Source organism: Hordeum vulgare, chromosome 7H (assembly GCF_904849725.1).
Source record: "Hordeum vulgare subsp. vulgare chromosome 7H, MorexV3_pseudomolecules_assembly, whole genome shotgun sequence".
Taxonomy (NCBI): Eukaryota; Viridiplantae; Streptophyta; class Magnoliopsida; order Poales; family Poaceae; genus Hordeum; species Hordeum vulgare.
The window spans coordinates 327,103,940-327,119,888 of NC_058524.1; the positions used below are offsets into that span (position 1 = coordinate 327,103,940).

The following is a 15,949-nucleotide window of genomic DNA, read 5'->3' on the forward strand; positions in this document are numbered from 1 at the left end:
GTAGCAAAAATCACAATGCCATGTGCGATATAGCAAAATGCAACATCGCTGGTAGCAAAATGCAATGCTGGTTATAGCAATTTGTGATGCTGGTTGAAGCATGTAGCAAATTTCGATGTTGGTCCCATCATCCGTGCAGTGGCGGAGCCAGAATTTGGATATGACCGCTGATAGGGGGGCCAAATACATACGTACTTGCTCATATCAGTCAAATATGCACTATATACTTCAAGTTTCGTCGATCGTTGGGAGGGGGGAGACCCCTGCTCGTCCCCCGCCCGTGCATCTGTGTGTCGTGGATGTGCGTAACCATCACAGTTATACAGCTCGTCCGCTGGAGCTAGAAAAATGCTGGAGTTGTCCTGAAATAATCAGGTATGCGGATAAGAGGTAGTCCGCACGAAAACGGAAAGACGACGACCTTGCTTGCCGTCATCGCTTGCTGAGCTGCTCGCCGTCGCAACTTACCGTTAATGCGGAAGTAAACGGCGACCTTATCGGGACCCCGCATTGTCGCCGCTAGCTGATGCTGCTCGCCGCTGCAGTGGCGGAAGAGAAGCAGGACCCATGATAGCGGGCGACCGGCCGAAAGTTCGGCCGGCGCTCCCAAACGTTTCCCGTCTCCCGTCTCCCGTCTCCCATATAAGACCGAAGGCGTGGGGTGGCTTTACGAACAAACAGGCCATAGTAGCCCCCTTAAGCCAGGACCAGGAAGCCAACACACACACCAACACCCTCCAAGGCCAAGGCGATAGCGAGCGCGAGGGCGCCCCCGCCCGCGTTGGAGACGAGACGAGGCTCGAGAGGGGCCGACGCGGGAAGGGAACCGCCGCGACCCCGGGGAGGGCAAGCTCGCGACGCCACCTCCGGGAAGGACCGTCGCCGCCGCGGATCTCTCGATCTGAGGAGCCGCGTCTCGATTCCCCGCAGGTACGAGCGCTACGATCCGGGCCCAACTCAATCCGATTTGGTTCAATTCGAATTGCTTCTCATTGCTCTTGATTTGTGCCCTGCTATCTGCTTGCCTGGAATTAGGGTTTTGTGCGCGGCCGCGCCGGAGATGAGCGTGGAGAGCCCTGGGAGAGCCGCCGGGAGTTAGGGTTTTCTCGCCGTGGGAGCACTGGACCGCTCACGACACCCTCCCAGGTTTTCCATGGGAGATGGAGGAGTCGCGTGCGCCGTCCCGCCTCAGCGTGCAGTGGAGGGATTCCGTGCCGACTCCTTCGTGAGGGGAGAAGCGATGCCAGACAAGGGGGAGAAAGCGCACGGCCACCACCACCACCACCACCACCATCACCACCATAAGCACTATTCGGCTTCAGCTCCCGACCTCGAGGAAGGGGAGCTGCTGCTGAATGGAGAGGCAGACAACAGACGGGACTTGGACAGGACCATACCTCCCAAGAAATGGCGCAAGTTGCTGCCTTCCTCGCCAGCTGCAGAATTGGAGCCGGGGGAGATTGTAGGCGTGCAATCAGAGCCAACAAGGAAGACAAGGAGGAACGTGGAGCTTGAAAAGGCTGAGCTTGTGCCTGTGACGCAGAGGAAAGGCAACTCTGACAAGACCGGGAGAAAGTCAAATAAAGATGTGGTGGAGCCAGGGGAGGTTACTCCACTGGGAAAAATACGGGACCGGGGTCATAGCGGCAAGATAAGTTCGTCAGCTCACATCCGCGAGGATGGGAAGAAAGGCTCTTCACGTGAATCTGATGAGGAGCCTGGTGAGATTAAGCCAGAGAGCAGCAGCAGTGCCAGTGCTAGGAAGAGCCAGACAGTCGAGCCCGAGAGCAACTACCGCAAACACCAAGCTGAGACATGCACTCAATCAGGGTCAAAAAGTCGAAGGAAGGGAGAGCCAAAGAGTTCTTCTGCTGGGAAGCATTTGTCTGGAAGAAATCATGACATCTCGCCGCAAATACGAGATCGGCATGATCGTCTTGAGAGGAGCCCAGGCATCTTGGGACGCTTTCCTCATGATCGCATTCGCCATGAGAGGAGCCCAGGCCGCATGGAGCGCTCCCCACGAGACCGAGACCGTGGTCGTAACTGTGATAACAGAGACCGCAGTCCGTACATTTCACCACGACACAGAGCACGCCAGGCCCATCACAGGGATAACACACCGAGCCGCATTGATAATTCCCCTCATGGGAGGACTCAGCACGATGACATCAGAGACCGAACTCCGCTCTGTCATGATAAATCACCATCTGAACGTGGTCGAACAACTGATAGCCATGAAGCAAGTAAGAAGAGCAGGGGTGCTAAGCTTGAAAGCAACAACCTAGAAAATGTGCAGCACAGAAATAAGTCAACAAAGCAACCAACTAAGAGTAATAGTGGTAGCAACATAAAGAGTGAGGAGAGGATCTCCAAGGGGAAGGCAGCGGAGGGTGTTCAATACACTGAGTTGCTGCCACCACCTCCATTACCACCACCGCCGCCGCCTCCCCCGCCTCCACCTCCGCCTTTACCACCTAACATGCCTCCTCCCCTGCCCCCGCCACCAGTACCTGAGCAGCTGAATGATGTTCTCACTGAAGATGCCTCAATGGAAGAAGACATGGATATCTGTGACACCCCACCTCACACCAGTGAAGCACCTGAACCCAGTACTGAGCCCACTATTATCACGGGGAAGTGGTTTTATCTTGACCAATTCGGTGTTGAGCAAGGACCTTCCAAGCTTGCTGACTTGAAGAAACTGGTGGAAGACGGATATCTTCTTTCTGATCATCTAATAAAGCATGCTGACAGCAATAGATGGGTGACTGTTGAGAATGCAGCTTCACCACTGGTTCCATCTGATATCCCCTCGGCGTATGCGGACCTTTCTTCACAGAAGGTTAGCCCTCCAGAAGCTTCAGGAAATCTGCTCGATGAAGCTCGAAAAGGAGCAACTTTGTTGGCATCGGGTGCTGGGGATGAAGAGGAGGAAGCTTCTGAAGAACAGAAGGAAGACCTCTACATTGATAATAGGGTCGAGGCACTAATGTATGGAGCTACTATGGTGGATGGACATGAGCTTGAGATTCTTGGAGGTGAAAACGCTTCTTTACTTTTTGAGCTGAAGATTTAAATGTTTTCTTGATGTTAGTGAGCTGGGCTGGCTGAGCTTGTTTTTTGGGGGCTTTTAGGGATTGTCTTTTTATACAGCTTTTTTCGTAATATCCTTTTGGGTTGCAAATATCAGGGCCCTCGACTTTGGTAGTTTCGTTGTGCTCTTGCAGTTTGCGTCGAATCTTGGAATGTTTAGGATGTCCACGTGGCTGGGTCTGGGTCCGGGCTCGGGCCTTATATGATGTATGATTCATCCTCTTTTGGCTCTATTTTTTCGGTTGTAGAATCTTGTCCCCGACCTTGGGTTTTCTTGGATTTTTGTTGCATTTCTCTTTTTAGTACATTTGTATCCCCATGAGTTTCTGTTTTTAGTCTGTCGGTATAAAATTGGCAATTTCTGTAACTACCCTTGGGAAGTTCTCTATTAAAGTTATTATTACATACTTTGTTTATTTCGGGAAAAATAACAACCATTTGGATCAGGAGGGTTTATGCTCTTCTTTGATGGCAGTTTTAAAAAACAGGTACACCCTCCGTCTCATAATATAAGATGTTATTACAACCGATGTATGAGTATATTAGCTGTAATAACATCTTGTATGATGTGGGACTGAGGGAGTAGTAGCTGTGGATGTTAATTTTAAACTTGTATTACGTGGTGTGCAAATATAATCTTTCGAGGGTTGTAAATGCAAGTATAGAGCTTACACATGCCTTAAAACAGAATCTATTGCTATGCTTTTGTTGTTTGGCTTTGATTCTCAGAGCTGTAATTGATGTGTTCCAGCAGTTACACCTCATGGTTATACTTATCCGGTGTTTTTCCTCGTTTGGAAATTGCAGAGGTTTTGGATGCACATTTTGAGCCTGTTGACTGGGAAATGTGTAGTTACCCTGAAGGTATTTGATCAATTCTGTCCTTGTTTATTCTTTGATCTTTTTTACTCTTGCGCATGTATTTTTTTTTTGAAAGCTAGTGTCTGTTGCTTTAGTTTTCCAGATGTTACTCGTCCTCTAAGATGGGGACACTACGTCTTACTCTGAAAACTAATTTCCAGATGTTACTCGTCCTCTAAGATGGGGACACTACGTCTTACTCTGAAAACTAATCATTTACCAAATGTACAAGATGGAATGGTACCACCATCTAGTTCTTTGATCTCCCTTTGTTTTTGTTGACATACCGGGGTTTCTGTCTTCTTATGCCAGATTTTCCTAGGTTCCAAGGCCAACCTGTAAAAGATGATCGAAGCAATGGAAGCACTGCATTTGTCAATGGTGTTGGTCCTGTTGGGAGGGAAAAGTTTTATCATAATGTTGAATGTAGTGAGTGGTTTTCTGGTAGATGGTCTTGCAAAGGTGGTGACTGGAAAAGGAATGATGAATTCAACCAAGATAAGCCTTACAGGAAGAAGCTTGTCCTGAATGAAGGCTATGCTCTTTGTCAGACGCTAAAAGGCAACCATGAGGATCCTCGCTGGCACTGCAAGGAAGACCTCTACTACCATGTACCTGCTAAAAAGCTTGATCTGCCGTTGTGGGCATTCTCATTGACAGAAGAGAACACTGACACTGTTGACGACGCCAGTGCTATTATACCTGGAAGGTTCTGCCAGAATCAGATTAGACAACTTCCAAAGGGACTGAAAGGGATGACGCTTCCAGTTGTTAAGATAAATGCTCGGGTTGTCAAGGATCAATCCTCTATCGAACCATGCATAAAGTCCAGAGCTGCTGAGCGGTCACTTTCTAGATCTGCACGCTCCTACTCAACTGGAACTGATAGGAGTAATGTTCATGAAGGTTTGTCTCATTTCAAGAAACATCATGAACATGATTTACAGAGTCTGCAGAAGTCCAAGTCAGTTCCAAACATTCCAGAGGACCATGTTTGCACTGTTGAAGAGTTGTCAGTCAAACTGGGTGACTGGTACTACATGGATGGAACTGGACATGAGCATGGCCCATTTTCTTACTCTGAGTTGCAAAAGTTAGTTAAAAAGGGCACTATTCTTGAATGGAGCAGTGTGTTCAGAAAGATCGATAACACATGGCTTCCAGTTGTTAAGGATATAAAATCTGAGTCCGCTGCTCGCGATGGAGGGCCAGGAAGTTCAAATTCTACTTCTGCTCTTGTGGAGCAGTCCAAAATTGCTGTGAACCACGGAGCTGGTAGGTTCCATCAGTTGCACCCCCAGTTTGTGGGTTATACACGCGGTAAGCTGCATGAACTAGTCATGAAGTATTTCAAGAGCAGGGAACTTACTTTAGCCATAAACGAAGTCTTGGATCCATGGATCGCAGCAAAGCAGCCCAAAAAGGAAATAGAAATGAACTTCACTAACAATTCAGCTTCAAGAAAAATCCTGCCAGGTCTGTAAAAAGTCTAAACATGCACTATTTCCTTATTTTCTGCCATTAATTTTGCTTCTCAGCTTACCATACTGTTGTCTAGTCCTTCCAGTTGCACAGGGCACACCTTATGTAAATTTCTATTCTATATTCATGCTATTGTTATAATTATGTCTGTTATGACATGTGGATCTTTGCAACAATTCCCTTTTTTGGCATTTCTGCAGAAGATGCTGGGTCTGTAAAAAGGGCAAGGCTGCTACCTAATCAAAGTGATGAAGATATCAATATGTATGAGGACATCCTTGCCAGTCAGAATGACGACTGCTCTTTTGAAGAGTTATGTAATGATGCTGCTCTTGTTGAAGAGAACTCTACTAATTGTGTAGCTGGAAGTGAAAGCTGGGGTTTACTGAATGTGCAAGTGTTAGCAAGAATCTTCCATTTTCTGAGGGCGGACATGAAATCACTGATTTCTTCTGCAGCTACATGTAAGCTCTGGAAAACTGGTGTTAAGTACTACAGGAAAACATGTAGATTTATCGATTTGTCTTCTGTTGGCCTTCAGTGCACCGATTCTGTGTTTCATGGTATTATGGTATGACTCCCTTTTCTTTTTAAACTTTGAGACGTTAATTTTTATCATCTTCGAAGTTCCAACTTCTGACTAAAATTATTTATCTCACTTTCAGGCTGGTTATGAGAAGCAAAATGTAAGAACACTTATTTTAGTTGGGTGTTCAAATCTGAGCTCTCTTGCCCTGGGGGAAGTACTAGTGCAGTGTCCGAACATATCTTATGTGCACATTCATGGTTGCAGTCAGCTATGGGATATGAAAAACAGATTTCACCATATAAAATGGATTAAGAGCTCTTTGAATCCTGAGGAGTCTCTCCAGAAAATTAAAAGCCTGAAGCAGATAGATGACGGAAACGATTATGCATCCAAAGTTGCGAGGAACTTGACCAGTCAGCTGGGTGGTTCTGATGAACTTGACGGCTATTTTGCTGATATCTCAAATAGAGAGAACGCCAATCTTTCCTTTGGGCAAGGTTTCTATAAACGATCAAAATGGCTTGATGCCAGAAAGTCCTCTGCTGTTTTGTCGAAGGATGCACAGATAAGGCGTTTGATGCAGAGGAAGGCCGAGAATAGCTACCGGAAGATGGAAGAATTTGTCATGAATAGATTGAGAGAAATCATGAAGAGCAGCAGATTTGATTTCTTCGTTCCAAAGGTACATGACTTGCTCATGTTTTAGTTATAAAGTATAAACATTGCAAAAGTAAAAATTGAGCCTACTTAAAAGTTGAAGTTGTAAAGCTAACACATAGAGGCCAAGAAAAAAAAACTCATGTACTTTTACTAAACCTAACTATGTTGCAGAGGGAGATGTAAAGATTAACAGTGTTCCAATGAGCATTGAGGGTATACCTTTGCCTTTCTTCAATAGCTGTGTTCTTCCTCGGCAATTATCGTTTCATCTTCTCTTCCAATTATCTTTCAAAGAATGCCCGGATTACCTTGCAAACGGAAGAGGGAGGCTAATGGAAAAAAATGTAAAACATTCTTAAGATTGGAGATAAGGAAACACTTAGCAAAGGAAGGGGGGAGCTTACCTTGAATTACAGGCAGAAATGGTGTCTGCATGGCAGAATTTCATATATATGTCAGCCTGCCAACAAACTTACATATTCCTGCTCCACATCTGGGATCTGCTTCCGTATCATCCAGATCGTCCATCTCCTTCCTCATCTCTCCGTTTTTATCTTCTCCAGTGTGATTTTTCCATCCCTTGTCTGCATCATCTTCTACACCATTTCATCAAATTTGGCTGTCAATTCCTCATCTTGTCCTTCACACCCTTGTGACAACCTTTGTAGGTCCAGGTCCCTTAATAGTACTGCCACAAGATGATGCCTGTGTGACACCCTTGTGACAACAGGCCCCTTAGTAGCACTGCCGCAAGATGATGCTTGTGTGCTACGCATGCTGCATGCATCCTCCTCCTCCCCTTCAAGCGAACCCATCCCAATTTTGACATGTCGCTAGGAAATCAGGCTGCAAGTGGATGAGGGCTGCCCATCCAAGCCCGCAAAATTTGTCTTCGTGGGCACCCATGGTTAAGGTGCCTAAATGATGTGGGCTGCCCCGCGGTGCCCGCAACGACCAACATCTTGTCCACTTCGTCACACCCAGCCACGCGAGTAAGCGACTATGCCGTGGTGGGGATTAGGACGCGACAGGCAGCAGCCAGAGCACCGCTGCTAGCTCCACCCCACGTGTCCTCCCGCTCTATCATGTTCTACCTCCCCCGACATGGCCACCACTAGATCCTGGCTCGTGGACACCCACTCCCCTCGGCATCACAAATTCTGCCGCTCCACTCCAGCTTAGATGGATCAGGCTGTAACTTCTACAGTCATAGCAGCGCCAGCAACCAAGGCATAGTTGAAAGTTCAACATGCAGCGCAAGGGAGCACCGCTGGAGGTTGTTGGCCTGTTGGTGCTAGAAGACCTTGAACCCGAAGCTTCGGTTACAAGTGGATTCATCAGATACAATGCTTGAACTCTGAAACTTCCGGAATTTAAATAGGTGAACTCTGTGTTGAAGTGTCTATGTGTATACGTTGGCTAGTGCATGAAGTTTAACATGGTATCAGAGCTTAGGTTATTTTTTAGCACGCATAACTTGTGTGGATCCAATTTCACGTCACCACCCACCTCCTCTTGGCTGGATGCTGCCTCCCCTCACGATGCCGCCATCTTGCTTTGGCTGGCTTGCGCTGCCTTCCCTCCCCCTCCATGCGCCAGATCGGGAGATTAGGCCGGCCATGTCAACGCTGCCTCGAGATTGGTCTGCTTCGGCCCCCTCCAGATATCGGGCCTACTCGGTCAACACCGTCACGCCAGATCCCATCGCCCTGAAGATTGTCGCCATCCTGGTCGAAGTCGCCCTGCCGATTTCCATGCAGGTCTCCCGTGCCCGCCCGTGCAACTCTCCTACGCCGGCATGTGCTCCCGTTTGGTGCTCTCCAAGTCTGCCGCCTGGAATATCTTCCCTTCTGAGAAGACCTTCGCTGCCGCATGATGACTGCCGTCCTGATTCATTAGCGGCTGCTCTCTCTTGCGCGCGTGTTCCTGTGTGCAGCCGCTTCTCACTTGCGTGCAGCAGTGCTACTCTACCGATGCTACACTCGCGTCGATGCTATGCATCATTGGCCGCTCCTCCCAGATCGATGGCGTCTGCCTCTCCAGATCAAGACCATGGCCTCCTCGGCGCTTGACTCAAAGCACCTCAGGATGGCTCCGCTCCACCTGGTCCGCTCCTGCTGGATCTCACCTTGGTCAACGCCGCTGCCTCTTGCCATCTGCATGTGCTCCTCATGGCTGAGCAGCATGTTGCCATCTGCATGTGCTCCTCATGGCTGGCTGCTGCTCTGTTCTCACACGCCCGCATGTGTGTTGCTGCGTCGAGGCTGCCCTGCTAGCTACTGCCTTGCTGCTGCATTCACTCCAGCATGCTAGCTGCTGCCTTTCCATCACGTACATGGCCACGTGCTAGCTGATATTTTGTGTTTCTCATGTCATGCGAGTCCACCAAGCTTTTGTCCGTCAGCCTTTTTCTGGTCATTGTCCTCTCAATAGGATTTCTGTGGCCTCTCTTTGCATTGTTGATCTATAAGCCCATTCTCTTGCCGCCGAGTTTCTTTCGCCGTCGGTTTTCATGGGCCATGATTCTTTAAGCAATGCTTCATTTTTTTGATGTGCCATCTTCTTTTGACACCCATCTTCTCTTGTATCTTCTATTGGTTCGGTGTCTTCCTCTGATGTGCCATCTCTTCGTTACCCCCTTTGCCGACTCGACATGTTTTGAGGACTGTTCAAGCTACGACGACACTCTCAAGACGCAGATTTGGATTATTGTTTTTTCCCCTAGTGTTCAAACTATTGCATACGCTATGTTTCCTTTCCTTGCATACGCTATTGCATACGACATGTTTTCCTCTGAAGTATTAGTATTGGTCTAGGAGTTCTATTAGGCTATGTTTCCTTTCCTTGTACCCCAAGTCATGTGTAATATATATATGCCCCATGCGCTATGTAATATGCATAAGTTGCTTTCATAACGTGGTACCAGAGTCTAAGGTCTTGAGTTGAAGTCCTGGCTTTCGCAATTTATCGAAAAATTGCTGCTGCCCCCTTTGTCCATGTATAGGCCTCTTGAGCCATACCTTTGAGTCTATCCACGTGTCGACTTTCCTTGTCACACGTGAGAGGGGGTGTTGAAGTGTATATGTGGATTGCCTGGCCCTTTCGAGTTTTGATAAGTTCGGACTTTTGGTTGCGTTGTCTAGTGCATGAAGCTTAACACTCTGAAACTTACATACCCCTGAACAGACTTGTACGTTGTGTGAAGCTATGTTTAAATCTTACAGAACCAAGTACATAACCATATCATATAACCAAAATATGTGGGCATCCCGCTAAACCCACTCGCCCTGCATAAATTGTATTGTGGCAATTGCTGGGCGGTCGTGGGCCTCCCGCTAATCGTCGCACTTGGAGTGTGACTAGGTAGGAAGGGCCTCATTGACTGGTGTATGATGTAGTAGGCATGAGACATCTTGAGCAACTTGTAGCATATCACCAACATGGGCATTATTTTCAAGAATCCTTTGCACCATGCACATGATTGACTATTCAACATAGTATCGTTCCTTCCAGGATATCCCCGGCATCAGTGGGTGATTTAACTGGTTGAATTTTCAACGTTTTTCACTAACAATATCTTTATTTTACAGGTTGCAAAAATTGAAGGTAGGTTGAAAAGTGGATATTATGCTCGGCACGGCTTTAGTTCTCTCAAGAATGATATTCGATCTATGTGCCGTGATGCATTAAGGTAAAGTGAGCCGAAGGTTTGCAGAGCAGGATAAGTTTGTAATATTTCATTTTCTCACATTTGATTTGCTACTACAGATATAAAGGCCGAAGTGATTTGGGAGATATGAAGCAAATTGTTGTGTCCTTTATCCAGTTAGCAAAGAGGCTGGGTAACCCACGATTGATTTCTGAGAGAGATGGAGTCGCAGCCCAGAAGGACAATTCTGACATGAGTCAATATTCTTCAGACACAAAACTAAAAAAGAAACAAAATAGAACTGCGGGGGAAAGAAAGGGAGCAAACTGGACTACTGCCTCTGCAGGTGCAGATGCTTCATCCCGTGCGTTTGACCGTGAAATTAAAAGAAGCCTCTCTAAATTAAAGAAAATGGATGTTGATTCTGGGAGTGAGACATCTGATGATGATGATGGATACTCTGAAGGTGATGAAACTGAAAGTGAAACTACTGTTTCTGATACAGAGAGTGACCTGGACTTAAATTCTGCAGCATGGGATTTAAGGGGAAATGGTATGAAGTTGTTTGAATCTGGTGACTCTGTCGGAGATGATCGTGGATGGGGTGCTCGCATGACAAAAGCAAGCCTTGTCCCTCCTGTTACTAGGAAGTACGAAGTGATTGAGAAGTACCTTATTGTAGCAGATGAGGAGGAAGTACAACGAAAAATGCGGGTTGCTTTACCTGATGACTACTCTGAGAAGCTGCTCTCACAGAAAAATGGCACTGAAAATTTGGAGATTCCAGAGGTTAAGGATTATCAACGTAGAAAGGTACCTGGGGATGAAGTTCTTGAGCAAGAAGTATACGGCATAGATCCATACACTCATAATCTCCTGCGTGACATTATGCCAGCTGACCTTGGCTTGTCATCTGCTGACAAACATACCTTTATTGAGGAGGTATTGTATCTGACAAAGACTTATTTTTTTCGTTTTAGTTCATTTGCTGGGATGCTTTGGACTCACTTAGATATTGTGATTGCAGTTGCTTCTGAATACTTTAAATAAGCAGGTTAGGGATTTCACTGGTTCTGGAAATACTCCTATGGTTTACCCCCTTAAATCTGTCATCGAAGAAATCCAAAAGTCTGCAGAGGAGAGTGGTGATAGACGAATTGCAAAGATGTGCCTTGGAATGCTAAAGGCCATGAGGAGCCGCCCTGAACATAACTATGTTGCTTATAGAAAGGCATGCATTCAGCAACACCTATTTCATTAATGTTTGCATACCATTTTTACTAGACGGTCCTATCTTAACTTTCCACATGTTCTTTCAGGGTCTTGGAGTTGTTTGCAACAAAAAGGGTGGATTTGGCATGGATGACTTTGTTATTGAGTTCTTCGGGGAGGTGTGTTCTAACTGTATATCCAATGTTTCTAGAATTAATCAATATCATACTCCCTCTGTCCCAAAATAATTGTCTCAACTTTGTACTAGCTCTAGTACAAATTTGTACTAAGCTTAAGACACTTATTTTGGGACGGAGGGAGTATAAAATTGTAATGTATTTATGTATTTGTAATCTTTGCAGGTTTACCCTTCTTGGAGATGGTATGAAAAGCAAGATGGTATTAAACATATACAAAACAACAGCGAAGATCAAGCTCCTGAGTTTTACAACATTATGTTAGAAAGACCAAAGGTATTTTCCGTTTTAATTTTTTTGATGCCATCCAAGTATCTAATCTGTGAATGAAGACATCCTGAGCAAGGGTTGTTACAGACGACTGATCTTTTACCTTCGTTATGATGAAAGGGGGACCGTGATGGATATGACTTGGTTTTTGTTGATGCTATGCACAAGGCTAACTACGCGAGCAGAATCTGTCATTCATGCAACCCCAACTGTGAAGCAAAGTAAGACACAATAATTTCCTGTTTCACCACACATGACTCTATGCTTTCTGTTTTCAGTGTTGACCTGAATTTCTTTTTTACACCCGTTTGTGAAAGTGGTTCATTGATCCAAAGCTATGCAAGCATATACTTTTTAAATGGTCAATATGATAGGAGCTTGACTTTGCTGTTGTGCAAATTCTTTCCGTTTATACAACTGTTTTGTCATTCCTCCATTATTCAAAAGTTTTATGAATTTTTATCATTGTTTTACCATGTGGTGGTTAATGCCATGTGCTTTAAAACTTTATAGCGAATGGGCAAAACTATTCCTGTGTTGTTCCGTGTTTAATGCGTTAAGCATTTGCAGGTATTTTATCTCACACTTCTTATACTAACTAGTGCTCCTTGATTTTTTTCCAGAGTGACTGCTGTGGATGGTCAATACCAGATTGGAGTCTACACTGTTAGGCCGATTGCAGAAGGCGAGGAAATCACTTTTGATTACAACTCTGTAACTGAGGTAAGCATCACATTGTGTTCCTGCATAAGCTACATTTTAATTTTGCACTATTTGAGTTTACATTCTTGTTCTGCTAGAGTAAGGAAGAGCATGAAGCATCGGTTTGCCTCTGTGGAAGTCAAGTATGCCGGGGCAGCTATTTAAATTTTTCTGGAGAGGGAGCTTTCGAGAAGGTAAACTTTGGGAAGCATTCTGGTGACTGTGTGGTTTACCTAATTCCTAAACACTAATTACCTTTGTTTCTTTTGCATCTTTTTGACATAATCATCTGCTAACTTCATCATCAACCAGGTGTTAATGGAATTCCACGGTGTGCTTGACCGACACAGTTTGCTGCTACAGGCTTGCGAAGCAAACACTGTCTCCCAACAAGACTTGATTGACTTGGGTAGAGCTGGTCTTGGTACCTGTTTGCTTGCTGGTTTGCCTGGCTGGCTTGTTGCTTACACAGCCCACCTGGTAATTTGTAGTTCTCTTGTTCAATTTCTCTTCCGATGCAATAACCAATTTCTGTGCTCATGGCAACTTTTCATGTAAATAAAAGGTGCGGTTTATATTCTTCGAGAGGCAGAAACTTCCTAATGAGATCTTCAAGCACAACATGGAAGAGAAGCGGCAGTTTTTTACAGATATTAGTATGGATTCCGAGAGGAATGATGCTGAAGTTCAGGTAGATGCTGATTGGCTTCACCTCGTGTTTCTTTGATTTGCATGATTTGATCTAATTCTGTCTCTACACGCAGGCTGAGGGTGTATTAAATTCTAGATTACAGCATTTAACTCATACACTTGATAAGGTGGGTAATTATTTTCAAGTACTGGGAACTTGTTCTGCAGTAGCAATATATATATATATATATATATATATATATATATATATATATATTATCATCGATAAACCCAAAGAGGATCTGTTTGCTTGATCTTTCTATTGAATTTTTGATGATATGTTATCTTTAGGTAAGGTATGTTATGAGATGTATATTTGGGGACCCCAAGAATGCACCCCCTCCTCTGGTGAGGCTTACTGGGAGAAGTCTAGTGTCTGCCATCTGGAAAGGGGAAGGCTCATTAGTTGATGAGCTCCTTCAGTCAATTGAACATCATGTTGACGAAGATGTACTTACTGACCTCAAGGACAAAATTCGGCTTCATGATCCATCTGATTCTGAAGACATCGAGGGAGACATCCGAAATTCTCTGTTATGGTATGCTTGGAATCTGACTCTCCTCAGCTCTAATTATCCAAATTTGGATTCTGACTCCCTTCTACAGGCTGCGTGATGAGTTGCGAACTCTTTCATGCACATACAAGTGCCGTCATGATGCTGCTGCTGATTTGATTCACATGTATGCTTACACAAAGTGTTTTTTCAGAGCCCGAGTAAGTGAAAGCTTTCTGCCTTCTCTCAGTCGTTAAACAAATGCTTGTGATTTTCTTTATCTGTAATTGAAGCTGACCCAACTAACACCATGTATAGGACTACAAGCCAGTAAAATCTCCACCAGTTCATATCAGTCCTCTTGATTTAGGTCCCAAATATGCTGATAAACTGGGACCAGGTTTCCAGGAGTACAGCAAGACGTACCCAGAGAACTATTGCTTAGCCCAGCTCATCTATTGGTACAGCCAGAATGCAGAACCCGAATCTAGACTGACAAGAGCTAGAAAGGGTTGTATGTCATTACCAGATGTCTCCTCTTTCTATGTAAAGTCTGTAAAGCCAACACAAGAGCGAGTGTATGGCACCAGAACTGTGAGATTCATGTTATCACGGATGGTAAGTGCTACTTCTTGAGCAGCTGAGATTACGATATTTTCAGAATATGTTTACATCATTTTAGCCATTTTTCATATACTGTACTCCATTTTACTTAGTCTGCATATTAGCTTTGTCTTAAGTCAAGCTTTGTAAACTTTCACCCCCTAGTGTTTTCCTTGCATAAATTCGTTCAGTTGGATACATTACACTTTTATTAGGAATATTTGTTTTGTTATTTGTCATCTTGACCAGATTGTCTGATGGCGTGTTTTCTACTGGGTGTTGTTGTTTGACTTATTTAGTGTCACAAATATAATGACGTTGTTAATGGTTGATAACAGGAGAAACAGGCCCAACGTCCATGGCCGAAGGACCGGATATGGGTGTTCAAGAGCGACCCAAGATTCTTTGGCACTCCAATGATGGATGCTGTGTTAAATAACAATTCTCCTCTTGACAAGGAGATGGTGCATTGGCTCAAGACAAGATCTAACGTTTTTCTAGGGTAGTCAAAAGGATTGTAGGCAGAGGGCATTGTTTTTTCTCTTCTGAGATTTTAGTCAACGACATTCTTTTTCCCCTACTCACCTTACCTACCTAATCATGGGAGATAGGTTTTAGATGACAGGTTGTACAGTCACCCCCCCCCCCCCCCCTCCCCTTCCCTCCCTCCCTAGCTGTAGAGATGTATTCGACTAATAACTAACAGATCACAGATCATCATCGATTGGATAGGGCGCCTCCTCCCCTTTGCATAGAATTGTTTGCGTGCTTATGGACTGATGATGTACTTGTAAATGCAAAACATATGCAATCTTAAATTCAGCATTGTGTTACAGCTTGCGGTGCTGCATTTCTGTTTTCCTTAAGCGATTGTGTTAACACAAAATTAGTTTTCTCCTTTTATTGAGCTAGTGGGCGGCTAGGGTTTGGGGCACCCCATCTCTCTACCGTGCCTATAAATACGCTGAGCGTCCCTTGTGCCTATAAATACGCCTTTGTGTTTTGAGGATGCGTCCTCTCTTTCTCTGATTCTTGACGGCGAAGCTTTGTTACATCGGTGATTCCCTATGCGTGAACATTGGCAGGGGATCGTTTATACGATCATCGAACAGGTCCTGCATTTTTATAGTGATCCTAAACGAACAGGTCCTGCATTTTTATAGTGATCCTAAACGTGTACATAGTTTATATACATATTTTGTATTATGTCCCCAACAAATACATCACTATAGATTTTTTCGTGTTGGTATTACCAATGTGATCAAACGCAGTGCCACATGTCGTACCGTATTTGTCTTGCAAAGTTTAGTGTCGGTGTGGTAGATGTTTAATATTCATAACATACAACCCATTCACAATGAAACAAAGTATGATCCTCGTGTTATGATCCTCGTGTTATTCATAATAGTGAACAAGTTTTTCAATATTCTACAACAAACAATATTCCAAAATGACATTTTGCAAAAGGCTGGAGTGTATTAATACTCCCTCCATTTCATAATGT

General features: G+C 44.8%; 1 protein-coding gene across 1 annotated transcript; it reads left to right on the forward strand.

The window, feature by feature from the left end:
- Positions 1-669: 669 nt before the first annotated feature.
- LOC123407444 (histone-lysine N-methyltransferase ATXR3) lies at positions 670-15,278 on the forward strand. Its single transcript, XM_045100581.1, has 21 exons — positions 670-930; positions 1,036-3,041; positions 3,904-3,960; positions 4,270-5,433; positions 5,640-6,010; positions 6,105-6,650; positions 10,219-10,319; positions 10,397-11,219; positions 11,305-11,508; positions 11,597-11,668; positions 11,852-11,962; positions 12,077-12,177; positions 12,580-12,679; positions 12,757-12,852; positions 12,971-13,138; positions 13,224-13,349; positions 13,423-13,476; positions 13,640-13,887; positions 13,955-14,063; positions 14,161-14,460; positions 14,784-15,278. The coding sequence occupies exons 2-21, from the start codon at positions 1,154-1,156 to the stop codon at positions 14,949-14,951; spliced, it is 6,807 nt and encodes a 2,268-aa protein (XP_044956516.1). The 5' UTR covers positions 670-930; positions 1,036-1,153; the 3' UTR covers positions 14,952-15,278.
- Positions 15,279-15,949: the final 671 nt, after the last annotated feature.